We start from the raw sequence: 19,137 nt of genomic DNA, 5'->3' as shown, positions 1-19,137 counted from the left end.
TCCTTCCAAATAACAAGGATTAAGTTTAATAAAATATTCATGAATTAAAAATGTAAAAAGTTCATATTTATATGTATCTTCTTTTTTATTTTCAATGCAAATAATTTTTTGCATCTCATTAATAAAAAACATATTTAAATTACATATAAACAGAAAAAAGAAAAATCAAAACTTAGTTTCTTATCAAATACAATATTTTCTAAAGTTCTACTTGTAGACAACATCTTATCCATAAATATGAGCCAAAATGGAAGGAAAAAAAAAGATTTAACCACTTCTGACATCAATATTTAGATTAATTTTAGTTTGAGTTGCGGTCAAAATGGATGAGCTACTTAATTAGTGTGTTTGGAAATTATGATTTAAGAAAAATAACACATAATTGGTCAGTTATGTCCATATATAAATAAGAATTTGTGTTGGTTAATTAACTGAATATGATAAATTAGATAACACCCATACTGATGTTTAATGCAACAATCATATTCTAATATACCTGCATATTTAGTGAGAGAATCTTTGAGAATTTTGTGTATAAAATAAGACTATGAAAATTTTATATGTAATTTTTATATGATTGAAATATACATCTAAACCCATATTTATATATTTAAAAAACAATTTAAATAGTTAAGAATAATCAATCTCATTATGAGATTTACAGAAATCATTAGCAAATAAGATTAAGGATTAGGGATATTAAATCCCTCTTATATTAATGAAATCCCATAAAAAGATTGCAACCTTGAGATCATTCAAACAGCAAGAAGACCCATTCTCAAACTTTCATCCGAGTCTAAATCTTTACCAACACCTGCATCAGGTTTTTCTTTCTCGCTTTTGTGTTTTTTGATGTAGTTGACGTATAATTTAGTCTGTCATTATCTCTGGCATGGCATCATTCTCTGAGAACTGCTCCACTGTAAGCATACTCTGCCATCTCGAATGGCTCCTCCTGTTCTTGCAATCTGCATGGGATTCACTGTGGAGGTGTCTCCAATCCAAATGATGAGCGCTTAGAACAGAACAATGGTGGAGGTTCGGTCTCATGCGTTTGACACCTGCCCGTTGACCGTGATTACTGGCCCGGAGTTGCATGAAAAGAAGAGCTCTCTGTTCATGGAGGCCATCATCCATTTTCATCTATCATTCAAGCTAACACCAAACAGATAATTGCCATCAGCTTCAATTAGGTTTAGTGGCTGCGTCAGTGAGTTGTTCTCTTGCTCTGTGCACTGGGTTCCATCTGGGTTCTTAAAGGGTGAACATTTTCACATCAAGAAACACCAGATAATATTTCTTGAAAAGACTTGATTAAGATTATCAAACAGACAATAATTTATCAAAAATAATTAAGAAAAAAAAAGAGAGAAAGGATTAAAGACTCTATTTATAGGGCCCAAGAATTGTATCAAATGGTGCTTTCAAATAGTATATTCCAAGCAACATATCTTTTGCACTAGGATGGTTATTATACCTATCAAAAAATAGTTTTCATAAAATTTTGTGCTTTCCAAAAATCTCCAACAATATCAAGACAAACATGGTTTCCAGGTCTGTGTGGATTCCATGGAGAATGCAAATGTTTACATGTGCATAATAGCTAATAAAAAGAGTTTAATACTTACAATAAGACTCAACTCCTGATCTTTTTAACTGCACTTGAAATGTTGGAGACTGAAAAAAAGAGTTGCTGGTGTAGCATAACATAGGAGAAAGAGAACAGTTATGAACTTATTCCACTCAACATTTGGGTAATACACAAAATAGCAAAAAGCAGTAGATTTTTGGCTACAAGAAAGCCAGGCTGAAGGGTTCTTCCCAAGTGTCACAACAACTGTACTCATTTTGAGAATTCCTCTGCTGGAGTGGACTTTGTTCCCTGAGACAAAACCTTCCTTGCACACATTTGCAGCATGGAAGAGTTTGTAGCACTTCTATTTGGACACCCAGCTACAGTTAGCAGCTGAAGAAAGTTCCTGATCTTGACCAGATAGCTCCAGAAGCCACATTGATCACCCTGATGCTTAAAGTACAAGTTTCAATCTGCAAAGTACATCAAAGACGGTTAAAGAAGTATTAATCCTCAAGAGTTGACAGTTGTCTCTGAGTGCAAGTGGTTGGAGGTCTTCAAAAGTAGGTCAATCATGAATTTGGTGAATAAAAATTTACAGAAGCTCCTAGTGTACAATTCAGATTGAACATTATTAAGGGATATCTGGAAAAAAGTAGATGCAAGCTGAAATCAAATCATAGCCAAGTAGTGAAATGAAACAAAATCGTAAATATGAAATCATCAGATATACATACCACTAAATTCTAAGAAGAAGAATCAGGATGCTTCGAAAGAAGATTTCCACATAAACAACTGCCAACCAAGTGAGACCAGATAATGTGATTCTCTTGCAACCAGTGATTTAACTTAAGCTTGCAAGAAACATCGACAAGGACCACATAAGCCAAATCTCAATGACTAAAGGCTTCAACTACGCTTTAATTTGTGGAGTTCTTGTAGTATCTCGGGTGCTACTAGATTTGGTTCTCACTTCAGTAGAACCAAATGTTTCTAAAGCCTCCAAAAAGAACCTTTTATTTGGAACAATACCCTGTTCATCCATATGCTTTAGCAGATTATTAATAAGCTCCTTCATGTTAGCTTTAGCATAGGCCTTGTAAAGTAATTTGTAGGTTGAAGCATTTGGCACCAAATTCCTTTTAATTGAATAATCCAAAAGCTGATCTGCTTCATGGGGCAAACCATTCATGCAGTATGCTTCAAGCATAGCATTCAAAGTTGAAATTTGTATCTCCTTTTGTGTGCTTATCATCTCATCAAAAATCTCTCTAGCTTTTGAAACACAATCACAGTATCCATACGTTGTCATAAGGCACTCATACGTGATATAACTCGGTTTGAAACCTAAATCAACCATCTTCCTCAAAACATATTCTGCTTTCTCTTTAAGCCTAGCCTTTCCATAGTTTGTTATCATTGAATTGAATGTAGGAAGAGTTGGTTTCTCCTTTGAGCGCAGCAAGCTTTTAAATACTTGCTCCATTTTATCAAATGCTTGTCGCCGTCCATATGCATCGATGAGAAGATTGAATGTAATAGAATCTGGCTTGCACTGGCTGCTTTTCATGCGCAGAAGTACAGCCTCCATTTCTTTGAGCATCCCATTCTTTCCATATGCATCCATGACACCATTGTAAGTATAGACATCAGGAGAGATGATGCTTTCATCAAGATCTTTGAACAGTGCCTCCACCTGTTTTACATCCCTAGCCTGAGCAAATGCTCTTAGAAGAATGTTGTAAGTCACAATGTTGGGTCGGCATCTCTCAATTCCTTTCATTTTCTCAAAGTACCCAATGGCTTTCGCTAAGGCCTTAGACTTATCTCGTGAATGAAGATGTGCCGTAATCAATGCATTGTACACAGAAGTGTCCGGCCTGCACCCACTATTTCGCATCTCAGAAAAGAGCCACATGGCCATCCTTGTCTGGCCTTTTTTACCCATCACAGATATTAACTTTGAATAGATGCCGTTATCAGCAATATACCACCGTTGCTTTTGCATCCATCTGAATACCTGATCAACATAATATAAGGCATAAAAGATTTTGACTGTTTAAACAGCAGGTGTTTATAGATAACCATACAACATGCGAGTAATCCCACATGCTTATTTCATTAGACCCAGGTAAATAACTTAATAGGATAAGGATATAATGAATACTGCTTAACAATCAGTATCTTGGACTGCAACTAAAGTACAAGCAGGGAACTCCAACATAAAAATGATATATTTTGTTAAAATAAATATCTTAGTTTTACCATTTATTCTAAAAGAAGAAATAATCTAAATACACTTTCGTGGACATTTCCAGTATATTCTAAAGAAAAAAGCAAAACAGTTACCAATTGACATTCTAACAGAATTTAACAGATCTTCTTCAGACATGTAAATTGCAAATTCAGCAAAAATCCACTGGTTCTAATCAGAAGTGCTAACTAGTTTGCAAATCATGTGAGCGAAAGCACTAATCTTTTTGTTTGGAGAGGAGACTGGCCATTGGCCTTCTCCCATTTTTTGTGTGCCGATCTCCAGGGCACAGGGTGTACGCGTTATCTCGCTTAATATAGTCCTTTTCTTTTGGAAAAAAAAAATCAGATCAAAGTTTGAAAAATATACCACAGTCATGTTCTATATCTTCATATTGAGAATAATCTGGAGCATTTCACTTTTCCAATATAATCAGTGGAAACATGTTGCAACTGAAAAAAGTCATAAATGCATGCATTATGATGCAGAGTCACACAAACATAGCCTAACCATTTAGAATGCAAAGTACGCCTATGGGAGTACTTCACCAAACGTGGGCAAATACTTCACCAAACAACTCAATCTCACAACAAAAGAGCAAGAAAGAAGGAAAGCAGAAACGTAGGTGTCATGCATCTCCTAGGAGTATCAAAGTCCAATCTTTTATCAACATAACACAACTATGGTGAAAAGACTCGATTGGGTCGTAATGCATGAGGTCCAGAAGCACCAAATTCGAATCTTTCGTCAAAAGCTAATCACATTTCCGTCTTCATAGGCCAGTTAACCATAACCCAAAAGATCCGAGAGACAAGCAAAAACCCACCTCTAAGCACTGGAGCCAGTTGTCTCGCTTCCCGAGTTCCTCGAAGAGCAGGAAGCAGTGCTCCGTCCGGACAACCCTGACGAACTTGCTGAGCGTGACGACCAGAGGCTCCTTCCCATCGCCGGATTGCCGCAGCACCACCCGCACGAGCTCCGCCGCCTCGGAAGCGTCTCTGCTTTTGGGGGCGGCCCTCCTCCTCGGGCGGGTGGAAACGGAGCCCGCCGCCTCGGAGGCGTCTCTGCTTTTGGGGGCGGCCCTCCTGCTTGGGCGGGCGGAGACGGATCCCGCCGCTTTGACAACTGCGAACCAGGGTTTGGGGCGGGAGAAGTGGAGAGGCGAAGGATTCCGGAATTGGAGGGGGCAGAGCGAGGCCGGACGGATTAGGGGCATCGCGAGGGGTCGAGGAGGAGATCGGGGGCGTACCGAGGGGTTGAGGACGGATGATTGGTTTGGGTGGGCTTCTTTTGCTGAGGTAGCGAACTTTGGTTACCCGTTTATTACCCACTTTCTATGTGATTCGGCGTGAGCAATGGGACCCACCCAACATCTACAATCACTATACAGGTGGGGGAACGGAGCCGTACGCGAAGAGATTGAACTTGGGTCGATCCCGCGTCCTCATGTGCAACCCAGGTGGGCCCCAGCTTGCTCCTCCAATGCGTGTTTCAACGAATGGAGAGACTGGATCGATCGATATGAGATCGGACGGTTAAAAAAAAAGGTAAGAAGGTTTTACCATTAAAATAAAAACAATAAAAACTCACGGGATTTGAACCCGACGTGAATCGAACACGCAACCTTCTGATCTGGAGTCAGACGCGCTACCATTGCGCCACGGATCCGAATTGATACTCTTTTCAAAACATAAAATAATAATAATATTTTCATAATCCTAATTACCTTCTTTGCATCACCAAATTACATTATTAATGCATTCCCACGAATTATTGTTCAGAAAAAAATTAATTATTTGCATTTTTCGATATAAAGTATTCGCATAAATGAAGGTTATACATGTATTATTGAGCCATAGTCTTCTTGTTGACACAGCTACAAAGCTACTGTAATCTGAGACATTATTCTTACTGTATGCAACAGTTACATGAGCAAAGCCGAAAGCAATGAGAGATTAGCAGCCTACACATCTGAAATGCTCCAAAGCTTGCAGAAGATGCCAAGGCTCCTCTTCAATCTTGCCTCTTGCATGATCAGAGGCTGCCTTCGCGAAACAAGAAGAAGAAGAAGGCATGGTTATACGCAGTCTCTCTGAGGAGAGAGAGATGGGGTATGATATCTTTGCATGGCATGGATCATGTCTTGAACTGCACCGGGAGTTGTGCAAGGCGCAGCTGCAGTTACGATGATACGGCCTCCTCCGGATCTCCGAATCGAAGGCGGAGATGCAGCCATCAAGAACACATCTAATCCATCCCTCAGCTCCTGCTGCCATCTCCCTCTCCTCCCCAGAGTCTTGAGACGCGTAGGTGATGGTGGGAGCATCACGTTGAGGCTCTTTATGTAAGAGAACCAGAGGTGGCCGTGAAGCATACGTGATGGTTGACTTGGACAGTCTTCAGCATTACCAGCCGCTATGAACTCTTGTTCAACTTGGAAGTTTGACCTTCTGCAGTAGTCATCTCAAAATGCTTGAGTTGGCTTAGCAAAGAGACGCCTGCTGGTTATGATTTTCCTGTTATATTTAATGCATATTTATAAAATGATTTCTTTATCTTAAGTTCATGACTTCAAAACCTTTGTGCAATGCAAAGCTAGAAAGAAGACCTTTGACAACCTCAATCGATGACTTTTAGTCCGGAGGGTCAACTTTGTTGTGCCTCTTTGACTATTCCAAGGAGTTGCATTTGAAATTATTACGGCACTTGCACCATAAATTTGACCAAGTGAAAGGAAGCGTTCATCATGTCATAGTAGCTATAATAATAATAATAATAATAATAATAATAATAATAATAATAATAATAATAATAATAATAGGACTTTCCTGAAACAGAGCCCAAAGAAGGCCCAAATGTGATTCCAAATTGAAATGGCCCAGTACAAATCAGCCATTCTATTGAGTCAGGTTCGTTGGGGGGGTTGAGGTGAGGTGACGCTCTCCTCGAGAGGCAAAACCCTAATCGCGATGGCTCTCCGTCTCAAGCTGAAGCCCAAAACGCTAGTCCCACTTCGCTCCCTCCGCCCCTTCTCTTCCTCCTCCTCCCCCCCGCCGCCGTCCGATTCCGATGCGGAGAATGAGACCCCCAATTCGGCGGCCGTGCCCGCGTCGCGCCCTTCCTACTCCTCCTACTTCAGCGAGATCAAGGAGCGGCTCAAGGCCCCTCCCGCTCCTCCCCGCCGGATCCCGGCTGACCCCCCTCCGCCGCCGCCCCTCTCCTCTCCTAACTCCGGCCCCGCTACCTCCCTCGAGGATATCCGGAAGCACTTGGCCGGGTTCCGCCTTCGAGCCGGCGGAGCCGCCCCTCCTGCGTCCGGCGACCGCCCAGCGTCCTCGCCCACCATATCCTTTCAGGAGCTCTTCAAGCACAATGTACTTGGCAAGGCCGGTGGTGGCGTAGAGGCTGCTGAGAAGGGCGAGAAGGGCGAGAAACTATCTTTTGACTCCATCCGCGAGAGCCTCCGCCAGTTCAGGTCCTCGTCGAGGGAGCATATGGGATTACGCGGGAGGGACGGACCCTCGCGGAGCTCTTTCAGCCTCGAAACCTTCCAGGACAGCTTCCGGAGTCGAATGGGAGGGACAGAGAAAGGTCCGTCCATCCTCGGAGGGGAGAACTTGCCCGATTCTATATTCGGGAAGGAGATGAGGGAGAAGGAGGCTGGCGAGTGGGAGCAGAAAAAGGTTCTGAAGACGGAGTTCGTGAAGATGTATAGCTACAACGAGTTAGGCGAGAAGCTCCGCAAGCTGAGGCCAGAGGACGCTTCCAAGGCCAACAAGGACTGGTTCACACTGACGGAGTTGAACGAGAGGCTTGCAAAGCTAAGAGAAATGGAGGAGAAGGAGACGGAGTCAAGGATGGGCGGGGTCTCGTTCAGGGATCTCCGAGAAAGCCTGGTGAGGCTCAAGGAAGCAGATGCCAATAAGAAAGCCAACGGTATGGCCTCCTTTGATCAGTTCGCTCTTTCTTTTCTTCCTTTAATCTTTGTAATTAGGAATTTATGTATGTTTGTATCTGAGCAGTTCAGAGGTTGTCGATTATTGCAAACCTTACTGGGCAAGCCACACCAACATTCATGCTAAAACCCCCACAGGAACATTTGTTGGAGAGGGTGAATAGTAACTATTTTAGCTTAGTCTCCTGGCCCCATTTGTTGATTTGGCATAGCCTATATGTGTAACACTTTTAAGATTTTGTTTCTTGCAGTATTTTCATCCAGATCACATGTCATCGGCAGAGAAGATGAAGCTGGAGCTCAAGCGGGTTCGAGATGAATTTAAAATGTCTGAATCAGATTGTGGCTCTGCGCCTGTTCAAGGTAAGGAACAGTGAACTAAGATGCCTCAAGCCTTTTACAAAATATTGACCATAGATTGATATGCATGAGAATGTTTACATGCTTCATGTGGATCATTAAGGGAGTATGATCAGTTCAATTTTGTGCATTGTGGGATAGCAATTTCCACCTTTCATCTTTAAGACAATTGAGTGATGCAAAGAAGCAGTCAGAGAAAAAGGTCCAAAATTAACAGGTTTTGTCACAAAATAAAATAGCTAAAAGAAAGAGAACAGCTTGTTACATAAGAATCTTGTGGTTCTACTTTAAAGATAATAAATGATAGTCGTCTCTACTTATTTGTGGATGATTGACAAATCATTTGCCTTTTGAACTCATAAAGGAGTTCATATAGGATAATGCTTATCATAAGTGCTTTGCTCCAAAGTGGTATCATCTTCATGGGATTCTTTATGAGCAAAAAAGTAAGATGACTTCATAAAGAAAGAATACTTAGTGAGACCATTGGCTTATAATTGTACCATCTTTTTCAATTTTACTTTTCCTTTTGTTCAAATGTTTTTTATGTATATTTATTTATTTTTGTTATGTTTACATGAAAAAACCAAGTCTAATTTTGATAATACTTCCATGAAACCATCTAGATGCTATCTCAAAGTTTGATCTTTTGCTTGCTGCGTATATAATCCATATTTTTTCCCTTCCATATGGAATCAACAAGAGATCAGATCCGATAAATGTACAACTGCCATTGAGGCTTAGCCCAACATCAGGTCAAACATGGGCTGGAATTTGGTATTTTAAGAGGAAAAGTTTTGACATTGTAAGGGTTGTCAGTAATGCTTAGGAGAGTGAGATTTTAAGTGGGACTCAAGAAAGAGGGCAAGGAAGTGGTAGGGAAGAGCATGAATGACTGTGAGTTCAATAATTTCCTTGTGCAGCAACGAGTGCAAGAGAAATGTATTTATTCATGGTACTGCAGCAAAACACACCAGGGGCATAGTACTCACCAAAGCCAACAATATGCTCCTATGGTGTTGATATCACAAGCAGTCTTATGGCTGGAGGTGATGGAAACAATGGGTGGGTCGGTAATGTGGAGATCACGGGAGTCCAACTCATATGTAGCATGATGACAGTTTTAGAAGGGAATGTGCACGGAAGGAATCCTAATTATCAATGGAGTTGGGAAACAGGGGATCAAAATATTTTTGTGTTTTTTTTTTTTTTTTTTTTTTTGCAGTTGAATAGGGTCTAACTGTCTCAGGCATACAACATCTTAATCTGAACATGATCCTTTTTAGGTTGTATTATGATCATCCAACCTAATCACTGAGACTATGTTGTATAGCCACAATGATCCGTCAGTTAAATCCCTGTTTCTACTTATCATAAATGACTGAGTAATCCTGTAGCATAATTGTTGGTACAAAGAGGTACTTTTTTCGCCAACATTCATCTTTCAATTGAAAAAAATTTGAAGCAACACTTGAAATTCTCATTAGAGAAGTTTAACCTGTACATACATTCAAAAACTTTTTAATTATTAGACATAGGCAGCGCTCAACAGTGTAACAGTTGTAGTATTTTATTATTATTTTTGGAAGAGAATATATTGCATTTCAGTTTGTCAAAAATCTAGAGAATTGGTTTGATCGTACCCAGGAAATTCTTTCTTAAGAGAAGAGTGTGGGCAATCTTAATACATTTAACTTGGTGTGAACCAGTATTGCTTGATAAGGCCAGTGTGTATGACAACATCGCTGATCTTTCCTGGTAATTCAGACATTTGTCAACTCCTTATAAGTGGACTCAACTTTCCAGATTCATAGGAGGGTCTAGGGTTTGACGCTTATATCCCTTTGCTGACTTTTTTTTTTGCTCTATTTTACTCATCTTTTTGGGTGGAAGTCCAAGTATGAACTTTCTGTGTTTGTGGAGTTGCTGGCCATGTCTCTGTAATATAGTGGTATAGTGCTGAAGTGCTTTGTCTTTGTTTTTGCAGTGGCACAACTTACCACCAAAATTAAGCACCTCAACAAAGTCTTACCTAAGAAGGTAACAATTAGCAATCTGGAGTTGTCTTCAACTCTCATTCCTTCATATTAATATCCCATGTTTTTTTAATGTTTGTATGCTTTATTTGTTTATACGTGTTCACGTTTGCTTGTGATGCAGGACAAGCACTCCAGAAAGGGACTACAGCAGATGATCCAGAGAAGAAAGAAACTTCTCAAGTATCTCAGGAGGACAGACTGGGATTCTTATTGCCTTGTGCTGTCAAAGCTTGGCCTCAGGGACGTCCCCCCTAACAGTAAAGCCAAGTATAAGAACTAGACCTTTCAAGTTCCAAATGAGAGAACCCTAGATTCTAGTACTAGACCTTTCCTGGTCGTTGGAATGGATGAGATATTTATTCATTTGGAAGGCAGCAGGATGGTAATTATAAACTGCTCGGTGGCATGACATGCATCCGGATATTTGGAGGAACGATCAAAGTCATTGTTTTTCTAAGTTTTTGTTGTTTTGTTCAGAACAGCACATTGAAATTTGCTTTTGTAATAATGATGAGATAACGAATATTTTACTCAGTGGATCATAAATTTTGCTTTTAACTAAGCAGAAGTGTAGTTGCGGAATCAAATTAGAATTGGTTTGCTTTCGAGGTATTCAGTTCAGCTTTCTTTTCTTTTGTGCAATCGAGTGCCACTCGATGCTCGCTTTTTTAGTTCGTTTTCCATGCATTTCTTCGTTCATATATTGGAAATTTATTTTTATTTTTTGAAAAGTAACAGAGTTTTAAGTTAATTTATTGTATTTTTAATATCTTAAATATCTCTTCTCATTGTTGATGTTGTGGTTGAAGCGACATTGACATGGCCACAACGAGCGAAAATGGTGGGGGTGGGGTTCTACATAGGGGAAGGAGGCAATTACGATAAGACGGATTTTGCGTAGGGGAAGGAGACGATTACGATAAGATGGATTTTACGGAAGGGAAGGAGGCGATTACGATAAGACGGATTTTACGTAGGGGAAGGAGGCGATTACGATAAGACGAATCAACGGTTTTACAAAAGGGAAGGAGACGATTATAATAGGACGAAGACAATCGACATTAATGAATAATAAAAATATATAAGAGCATCAAATGAAAAGTTAAAACTTAAGATTTTTTTGAAAAAAATTAAAAAAAAGTTTGAGAGATTTTTTGTTTTTTTTAAAGGGAAAGTCGCCTATTGTATGTAACACAATAAAAATGCTATTCTATCCTGCAAGTTGGATGAGTACAGTAAATGCTGCTCTATTGCTAAACCCCCTCCCCCACCCCCCCCCCTCTTTTTCTTTTTTTTAAGAAATCAGGTGAGCTAACAAAATATTACAAAAAAAGGTATTATAAATGACAAAGGAGCGTCACAAAAAATACATAAAATTTAAAACTAATTTTTTTGTATTTTTTTTAAGTTTTAATATTTATTCTAATACTAATTCTGGAATTTTACCTCTAAAGAAACACAAAACCAACCCCGCCATAATCTCATCAAAACCAACTTTCTCGTGGCTCTCATGACTTTTGCAAATCTTGAATTTATATCGCAAGAATATCTTACATTTATGTCTTAACCCATTTTTGATTTGAAGATTATTTCGAAATAATAGCTCCGTTGACTTTTACATGTATTGAATTTATTCTCCAAGAATATCTCACATTCACATTTTCACCCATTCTTCATTTTAAGATTATTTTAAAATAATAAACAATTTAACTTTTACATGTCTTAGAATTTACACTCCAAAGCTATGAAACATTTATTTTATATCCTCACTCATCCTCGATTTTAATTTTATTTTAAAATAATAAGTCTTTTGACTTTTGTATTTTTTTAAAATTCATACTATAAGACTATCTCACATTCACAACCTCACCCATTTTAGATTTAGAGATTCTTTTGAATTAATGACTCTTGACTTTTTCATGTCTTGGATTTATACTCTAAAACTATCTCACATTCACATCCTCGCCCATTCTCGATTTTGAGATTATTTTGAAATAATGACTATTTTGACTGTTATGAGCATACTATCACATATTTATATCCTTAGTCATTCTCGATTTTAAGATTATTTTGAAATAATAACTCTTTTAACTTTTGCATGTCTTGAATTTATACTCTTTAAGAGTATCTCTCATTTACATCCTCACCGTTTCTATATTTTGAGATTATTTTGAATTAATGATTCATTTAGTTTTTGCATATCTTGAATTTATATTCCAAGAGTATCTCACATTCACATCCTCACTCATTCTTTACTTTGATATTATTTTAAAATAATGACTCTTTTGACTATTATTTGTCTTCAGAAGACACAATTATTTCCTCACTCATTCTCGATTTTAAGATTATTTTAAAATAATAATTCTTTTAACTTTTGCATATCTTGAATTTATGCTCTAAGACTATCTCACATTCACATCCTCACCTATTCTAGATTTTGAGATTATTTTGAATTAATATACTCAACAATGACTGCAACCATACCTCATCCCATTTTTATTGGTCTCAGCTAAAATTAACAGTCAGCAGAGAGAGTCTATATTACACATATAATATCAACTCCCTAAGTTTAATCACAAATGCAACAATGTCTGCAACCATACCTCATCCCATTTTTATTGGCCTCAACTAAAATTAACAGTCAGTAGAGAGAGTCTATATTACACATACTATATCAACTCCCTAAGTTTAATCACAAATGCAACAATGTCTGCAACCATACCTCTTCCCATTTTTATTGGTCTCAACTAAAATTAACAGTCAGTAGAGAGAGAGAGTCTATATTACACATACTATATCAACTCCCTAAGGTTAATCACAAATGCAACAATGTCTGCAACCATACCTCATCCCATTTTTCTTGGTCTCAACTAAAATTAACAGTCAGTAGAGAGAGTCTATATTACACATGCTATATCAACTCCCTAAGTTTAATCACAAACGCAACAATGTCTGCAACCATACCTCATCCCATTTTTCTTGGTCTCAACTAAAATTAACAGTCAGTAGAGAGAGTCTATATTACACATGCTATATCAACTCCCTAAGTTTAATCACAAATGCAACAATGTCAGCAACCATACCTCATCCCATTTTTATTGGCCTCAACTAAAATTAACAGTCAGTAGAGAGAGTCTATATTACACATGCTATATCAACTCCCTAAGTTTAATCACAAATGCAACAATGTCAGCAACCATACCTCATCCCATTTTTATTGGCCTCAACTAAAATTAATAGTCAGTAGAGAGAGTCTATATTACACATGCTATATCAACTCCCTAAGTTTAATCACAAATGCAACAATGTCTGCAACCATACCTCATCCCGTTTTTATTGGCCTCAACTAAAATTAACAGTCAGTAGAGAGAGTCTATATTACACATGCTATATCAACTCCCTAAGTTTAATCACAAATGCAACAATGTCAGCAACCATACCTCATCCCATTTTTATTGGCCTCAACTAAAATTAACAGTCAGTAGAGAGAGTCTATATTACACATGCTATATCAACTCCCTAAGTTTAATCACAAATGCAACAATGTCAGCAACCATACCTCATCCCATTTTTATTGGCCTCAACTAAAATTAATAGTCAGTAGAGAGAGTCTATATTACACATGCTATATCAACTCCCTAAGTTTAATCACAAATGCAACAATGTCTGCAACCATACCTCATCCCGTTTTTATTGGCCTCAACTAAAATTAACAGTCAGTAGAGAGAGTCTATATTACACATGCTATATCAACTCCCTAAGTTTAATCACAAATGCAACAATGTCAGCAACCATACCTCATCCCATTTTTATTGGCCTCAACTAAAATTAATAGTCAGTAGAGAGAGTCTATATTACACATACTATATCAACTCCCTAAGTTTAATCACAAATGCAACAATGTCTGCAACCATACCTCATCCCGTTTTTCTTGGTCTCAACTAAAATTAACAGTGTTGAAAAAGCAATCAAAACTTGCCTTCAGACTTTATCATTTGCAAGAAGAAAAAGCAATCTTTTGATGAAGCCTTCTATAACTAAACTGCTCCTCAAACTTCAGCTTATCTCAACTGATGAAATAATAATAATAATAAAAGATATTTTGAAATGTAATCTTTTTTCTCGTCAACAACAGATTGCACCTTGATGACAATGGCTGTAGACACCTGATAACCTTCCATGCTGAGCGACAATGGCTGTAAACTCATCCCTATGTCAATATGTGTATTGGTATCATATCAAACAGAGACCAAGATATTGAGTTCACAAGCATCATAACCACACCAATACAATCAATCAGAGTGCAATAAAGTTCCATAACATTAATGGAGCAAAATCGATAACAAGCAAAACAATCTACTAAAAGGAGACGGAAGGGAACGGACGCCACCTAGGAATCCTCAAAACCCTAACTTGGTGCGGCGCCAGTGCCTGCGCTTCGCGTTGTACCTGGAGAAACCATTAAAGAGACCACCTTTAACCGACCTGGAACCAGGAAGAGCAAAGAAAAGAGAGGAATTCAAAGAAAGCGACGACTTTGGTAGCGTAAAAGGGAGCACCTGATGGTGTTGTCGGTCCTCATGCGGATCCAGTGGGGGATCGGCCTGTTCTGGCGCATCTTCTTCGCCAGCTTCTTCTTGATCCGGAACGTCTTGTGCGACGGCTAACAAGGAAGAAAGGAGAACAAAACCAAAACCACAATCACATCGGATCGAAGCAAAATCGCAGAGAATCGAAACCCTAATCTAAGAACACACCATTCCTGCGGTCGATGCGGAGTTCGGCGGGAGCGAGGACCACGAGACCGAGAAGACCTAGGGTTCGATGCCCATCTCCTCTTTTATAGCCGGGAGGCCGTCGTAGAAGCCCGTTGGGTTTGAGATCGAGTCGAGTCGCGCTCATCAAATGGGTCACATCGAACCATGACACTAATACACGAATAATTCAATTATATCAAAAAATAAATATTTGATTAAGTAAATTATTTTATATTATTTTTAATAACATATCATTTCAGGAACACTATGCTTTCCTTTATTTATTTTTTATTTCGTTCGTGTTAGAATAAATTATCATGATTAAATCTGATACCATGAGTCTAAATATGATTCATCTGATGCAATGAGTCTAAATTTAATTTTATATATATATATATATATATATATATATATGATCATACAAGTTATAATTTGTGGACAACTATCGATATCCCATTTCGATCTTATTCGTATTTATTTGTCACATCTTGATATATTATTTTTCAATCTCATTTGTTTGACATGTAGGATTAAAGCTTTAAATTAATTAGTATTGCACCACTATGAAGTCGATTTAGTTCAAAAGTAATTACACACATATATACGCACACATACGTACATGTATATATATATACATATACATACATATGTATATATATAATATATATACATATATACACACACATATATATATATATATATATATATATATATATATATATATATATATATATAATCTTACAAAAAATTTCATATGACCCAAATATATAATAAATAAAAATATATACTCATATAAATAAATAAAATTTTACCTAATAAAAAATATAAATATGTTGATTTCTCACTAAATCATATTAATATATTAAGAGAATGTTATAGTACATTCAAAATATATGATAATTAACCTAACACACCCATCAGATATGATAATTAACCTATTAATTGTATTAGCTCGAACAAGTGATTCAGAAAATATAATCTCAAGATCTCAAGATGATCATTGTAAACTCATTTTATGATTATTAATTGACTCAATTGACATTTGATATGTGACTACTATTAAAATGATGAGAAGAACCTAAATGATGCAATATTTTTGTCCTAATCCTCATAACTTACTTGGTCATCTTTCAACTATATTTAGCATGTCTTTAAATTGGTATATCCACTCTACAAATTGCTTTATTCTTTTGAAGAAATTAATCTCACTCCTTGAGAAGACTATTGCATCAGTTCTCCAACTCTGAGTTAGTTAGCTAAATTTATACTTCACCCTCATTTCCTGCATTTTCTACAAACTCTACTGTGTTAAGGAAGAAATACAAAAAAAAGATTAAAACAAATCTATCCTCTGATGGAGAAACAAATTTCCTGTAGCACAGGGTTGACTGATAAACCCAAACTAATGGCAATAGGTGGGAGTCAGATTATTGAAGCTCAATCTTTATTTTTATAGGGTTGTATGTTTGAAATAATATTCCTCAATTTACTGCTTTTATAATATACTTAGCATTTTTGTCAAAGGTCAAGGGATTTTAGAGATGTTGGTGCAGTGTCAACAAAATTATAGACTATTAAACCTTTGACTTCCACAGGAAGTCAAGTTTATCTTATGTAATTAATGCTCCAAAAGACTCCAAAGTTCTGCAGACTTATAGTTGATATTAGCTGATAGGTTTCTTTATATGTTGACCACAGAAACATATATCCAGAGAGAAGCAATCAAGCCATTTTAAGATATAATTTAAATCCTGAAAAATGACTGAATAAACAGAAACAAAACTAAAATTTAAATTATCATAATGTGGTACAGGTTTATCGATATATTATCAAATTAATAAATACGACTCATATATAAATCGTTTCCAACAATATTACAAACCTTAGATTTATTTGACTCATTAGCCTCTCTTCTAATGATTTTGTCGATCGAAGATTTGGGAAGTATTAAGATACCTAATATTTTCTTCATTTTGAGAGATATTATTTATGATACTCCAATTCTGAGCTTCCAAGTTATGAAGAAAAAAAAATCCTAATATTGATCAAATATAGAAATAAAATATTTGATATATATTTTTTTTTTGGTTAAACTTTGAGTTTTTGTTAGATAATGAACTTTAAAGAAAGAACTCTCAAAAGAAAACAAAAATCTAAAGAATAAAAACCATAGCAATCCAGGATGGGTAAAACATGGGCACACTGTATCCATCCACAGAATGTAGCAGGGACATGTCATGAGGTTGCTGCTCATCACCAAACTTGCAGAGAGCAGCAGCAGTCCTCTAAATGGTTGTCAGTGTACATGAGGACCAACACCTGGTGGGGGTGCTACAAACTCATCCCCATGTGAAGTATGGAGGAGAAATCAATGTACATTGAAGCAATTGCCATTGACTTTTGTCACACCCATTGAACAATGTGTGGAGGATGTGCCAAAACTAGCAGCAGAATTAGAAGTCCTTCACATTTGGAGTTGTTTAGAGAGAGAGAGAGAGAGAGAGAGAGAGAGAGAGAGAAAGAGAGAGAGAGAGAGAGAGGGAGGGAGTCTCTTCTCACCTGGGCCAACAGTTCCATGCAGCCATTCCTTTCAGTGAAACCATCAATGCCACCATCAACACCTTCTTCCAGTCTATGAGGCATGTGCTCAGGTCTCCTTCTCTCATGGCAGCATGACATGGGCATGCACTCTTCTCATTCCACAAAGCTCCAAATTGGAATGATCATAAGTTGTGAAGATTCCACACCATGAGCCAGATGAAGCCTTTCACAATCCCAGGCAGAAGAAGAGGTTTCCTTCTACAGACACACACCACTTCACTGTAGTTGGTGTTGATGCCTCACATTGTTCTTGCTCTGCACATTAGTAGCTTACTATAAAGACTTCTAAGACCCATATAATAGTTCATTCTCTTTACCTAATTCTTTTTCTTTTCTGAGGGAAAATTCTCTTTACATTTTTCATATTTGTTGCAGTCTAAATTCTCATCTTTCTCTACATATCCTCAATAGTCCTATGAGCTTCAGATTCTTGTGTCATAGAACTGTCAAGATCAACCTGAAGAGGCTTTACTGCAGATGGTCTGTACCCTATTTATCTATCTTAATGACTGAGATTTGTATCAAATGAAGCTGTTAACTATGAACTGAGAAATCATGTAAGAATTAACTTGCCATAAATGTGAGTAAAATTTCATGTTATTAGTGGCAATCTGAGTTTTTGACAGCCTTTTTGAAAGAAGATGATTACTGTCTTCATTCTCATAGGTGAATTGTGTGAGCATAAAAGATGGGAATCAGATTGAGATGCATGTTCATGGTGACTAAACCTTGTGGGCCACATCACCAAAGAAGGATGCAGAGGGCCCCACCCCCTTCAAATCCATCTCAGGCTCAGCTCACACTGCCTTAAAATCTTCCCTTCCATTGCGCAGTAGAGAACGCAGCAGACTCTCTCTCATGGCCAGCTCCCAGAAGCGGTACCGAGGTGTTCGACAGCGGCACTGGGGTTCCTGGGTCTCCGAGATCCGCCACCCTCTCCTGTAAGCACGCACTGCACTCTCACTCCCTGTGCTGATGAGTTCCTCCACATCTCTTCCACAATTCTCTGTCATCTTCTTCTAGGAAGATGAGGATATGGCTGGGCACGTTCGAGACCGCGGAGGACGCCGCGAGAGCCTACGACGAGGCGGCAGTTCTAATGTGCGGAGCGCGGGCGAAAACCAACTTCCCTTGCAGTCCCCATCGCCCCCCGTCGTCACACTGCAAGTACCTGTCGGCGGCTCTCACCGCGAAGCTGCACCGCTGCAACTTACTCTCCCTTCAGGCCGCGCAGCCAGTCGTCATGCATGCGCCGCGAAGGCCTCCGGTGGCGGCAGAGCACAAGGAAGAGACCAGTCGGGTCGCGGAAGAGAACGGCCATGGCGGGGTGGAATTCAGTTGCTTAGAGGAGCATCACGTGGAAGAGATGATCGAGGAGCTGCTCGACTCCAACCTCTCCATGGAGCTCTGCTGCGCTGCTCTGTAGTCAGCTCTGCTACTTGCTACTGCAACACCTCTTCCAACATGCACATGTGCAGTACACTTACATCATCCTTGTCCTGTGTCTCCTGGAGCTTCTCTTGAAGCTTGAGCTGGTATAGGTTCCATTCATGGTTGCCCACAACATGTTTGAAAGCTGGTTATGTTCCACCATCCCC

The 19,137-nt window shown here is 38.4% G+C and overlaps 4 protein-coding genes and 1 non-coding gene across 6 annotated transcripts; 2 read left to right on the top strand and 3 right to left on the bottom strand.

Annotated features, from left to right (window-relative positions):
* Positions 1–1,570: 1,570 nt before the first annotated feature.
* Positions 1,571–5,113, bottom strand: LOC135637776 (pentatricopeptide repeat-containing protein PPR5 homolog, chloroplastic-like). Its single transcript, XM_065150557.1, has 3 exons — positions 4,654–5,113; positions 2,311–3,593; positions 1,571–2,046 (listed from the first exon to the last, which is right to left on the bottom strand). Exons 1-2 carry the CDS (start codon positions 5,041–5,043, stop codon positions 2,487–2,489), a joined length of 1,497 nt encoding a protein of 498 aa, XP_065006629.1. The 5' UTR covers positions 5,044–5,113; the 3' UTR covers positions 1,571–2,046; positions 2,311–2,486.
* Positions 5,114–5,423: 310 nt separating this feature from the next.
* On the bottom strand, positions 5,424–5,495 carry TRNAW-CCA (transfer RNA tryptophan (anticodon CCA)). Its single transcript has one exon. It is a non-coding gene; the product is annotated as a tRNA-Trp (tRNA).
* A 1,240-nt stretch (positions 5,496–6,735) lies between these two features.
* On the top strand, positions 6,736–10,715 carry LOC135639215 (uncharacterized). Of its 2 annotated transcripts, none has more exons than XR_010496861.1 (5): positions 6,736–7,763; positions 7,850–7,945; positions 8,034–8,145; positions 10,130–10,182; positions 10,303–10,388. XR_010496861.1 is itself a non-coding variant. In XM_065153016.1 (5 exons), exons 1-5 carry the CDS (start codon positions 6,797–6,799, stop codon positions 10,459–10,461), a joined length of 1,380 nt encoding a protein of 459 aa, XP_065009088.1. In that variant the 5' UTR covers positions 6,736–6,796; the 3' UTR covers positions 10,462–10,715. The 2 variants fall into 2 exon arrangements, 1 of the variants encoding a protein (XP_065009088.1); XM_065153016.1 differs by having other exon boundaries at positions 7,850–7,938; positions 10,303–10,715.
* A 3,677-nt stretch (positions 10,716–14,392) lies between these two features.
* LOC135637525 (large ribosomal subunit protein eL39) lies at positions 14,393–15,073 on the bottom strand. The gene is made up of 3 exons (XM_065150094.1): positions 14,939–15,073; positions 14,741–14,844; positions 14,393–14,630 (listed from the first exon to the last, which is right to left on the bottom strand). The coding sequence occupies exons 1-3, from the start codon at positions 14,939–14,941 to the stop codon at positions 14,582–14,584; spliced, it is 156 nt and encodes a 51-aa protein (XP_065006166.1). The 5' UTR covers positions 14,942–15,073; the 3' UTR covers positions 14,393–14,581.
* A 3,315-nt stretch (positions 15,074–18,388) lies between these two features.
* LOC135638269 (ethylene-responsive transcription factor ERF003-like) lies at positions 18,389–19,105 on the top strand. The gene is made up of 2 exons (XM_065151329.1): positions 18,389–18,480; positions 18,563–19,105. Exons 1-2 carry the CDS (start codon positions 18,398–18,400, stop codon positions 18,963–18,965), a joined length of 486 nt encoding a protein of 161 aa, XP_065007401.1. The 5' UTR covers positions 18,389–18,397; the 3' UTR covers positions 18,966–19,105.
* The last annotated feature ends 32 nt before the right edge of the window (positions 19,106–19,137 follow it).

Source organism: Musa acuminata, chromosome BXJ3-5 (assembly GCF_036884655.1).
Source record: "Musa acuminata AAA Group cultivar baxijiao chromosome BXJ3-5, Cavendish_Baxijiao_AAA, whole genome shotgun sequence".
Taxonomy (NCBI): Eukaryota; Viridiplantae; Streptophyta; class Magnoliopsida; order Zingiberales; family Musaceae; genus Musa; species Musa acuminata.
The sequence above is the reverse complement of the archived record's forward strand: the minus strand, read 5'-3'. Positions and strand labels throughout refer to the sequence as shown.

Bases quoted from the DNA above. Each gene is read 5' to 3' on its own strand.
- LOC135639215 (XM_065153016.1), top strand. From the start codon at position 6,797: ATGGCTCTCCGTCTCAAGCTGAAGCCCAAAACGCTAGTCCCACTTCGC. The intron at 7,764-7,849 runs GTATGGCCTCCT...GTATCTGAGCAG, and splicing joins TGCCAATAAGAAAGCCAACG to TTCAGAGGTTGTCGATTATT. The intron at 7,939-8,033 runs GTGAATAGTAAC...TGTTTCTTGCAG, and splicing joins AGGAACATTTGTTGGAGAGG to TATTTTCATCCAGATCACAT.
- LOC135638269 (XM_065151329.1), top strand. From the start codon at position 18,398: ATGGCCAGCTCCCAGAAGCGGTACCGAGGTGTTCGACAGCGGCACTGG. The intron at 18,481-18,562 runs GTAAGCACGCAC...ATCTTCTTCTAG, and splicing joins GAGATCCGCCACCCTCTCCT to GAAGATGAGGATATGGCTGG.
- LOC135637776 (XM_065150557.1), bottom strand. From the start codon at position 5,043: ATGCCCCTAATCCGTCCGGCCTCGCTCTGCCCCCTCCAATTCCGGAAT. The intron at 3,594-4,653 runs GTGGGTTTTTGC...TATGTTGATCAG, and splicing joins ACTGGCTCCAGTGCTTAGAG to GTATTCAGATGGATGCAAAA.
- LOC135637525 (XM_065150094.1), bottom strand. The intron at 14,631-14,740 runs GTGCTCCCTTTT...TGGTTTCTCCAG, and splicing joins AGGACCGACAACACCATCAG to GTACAACGCGAAGCGCAGGC.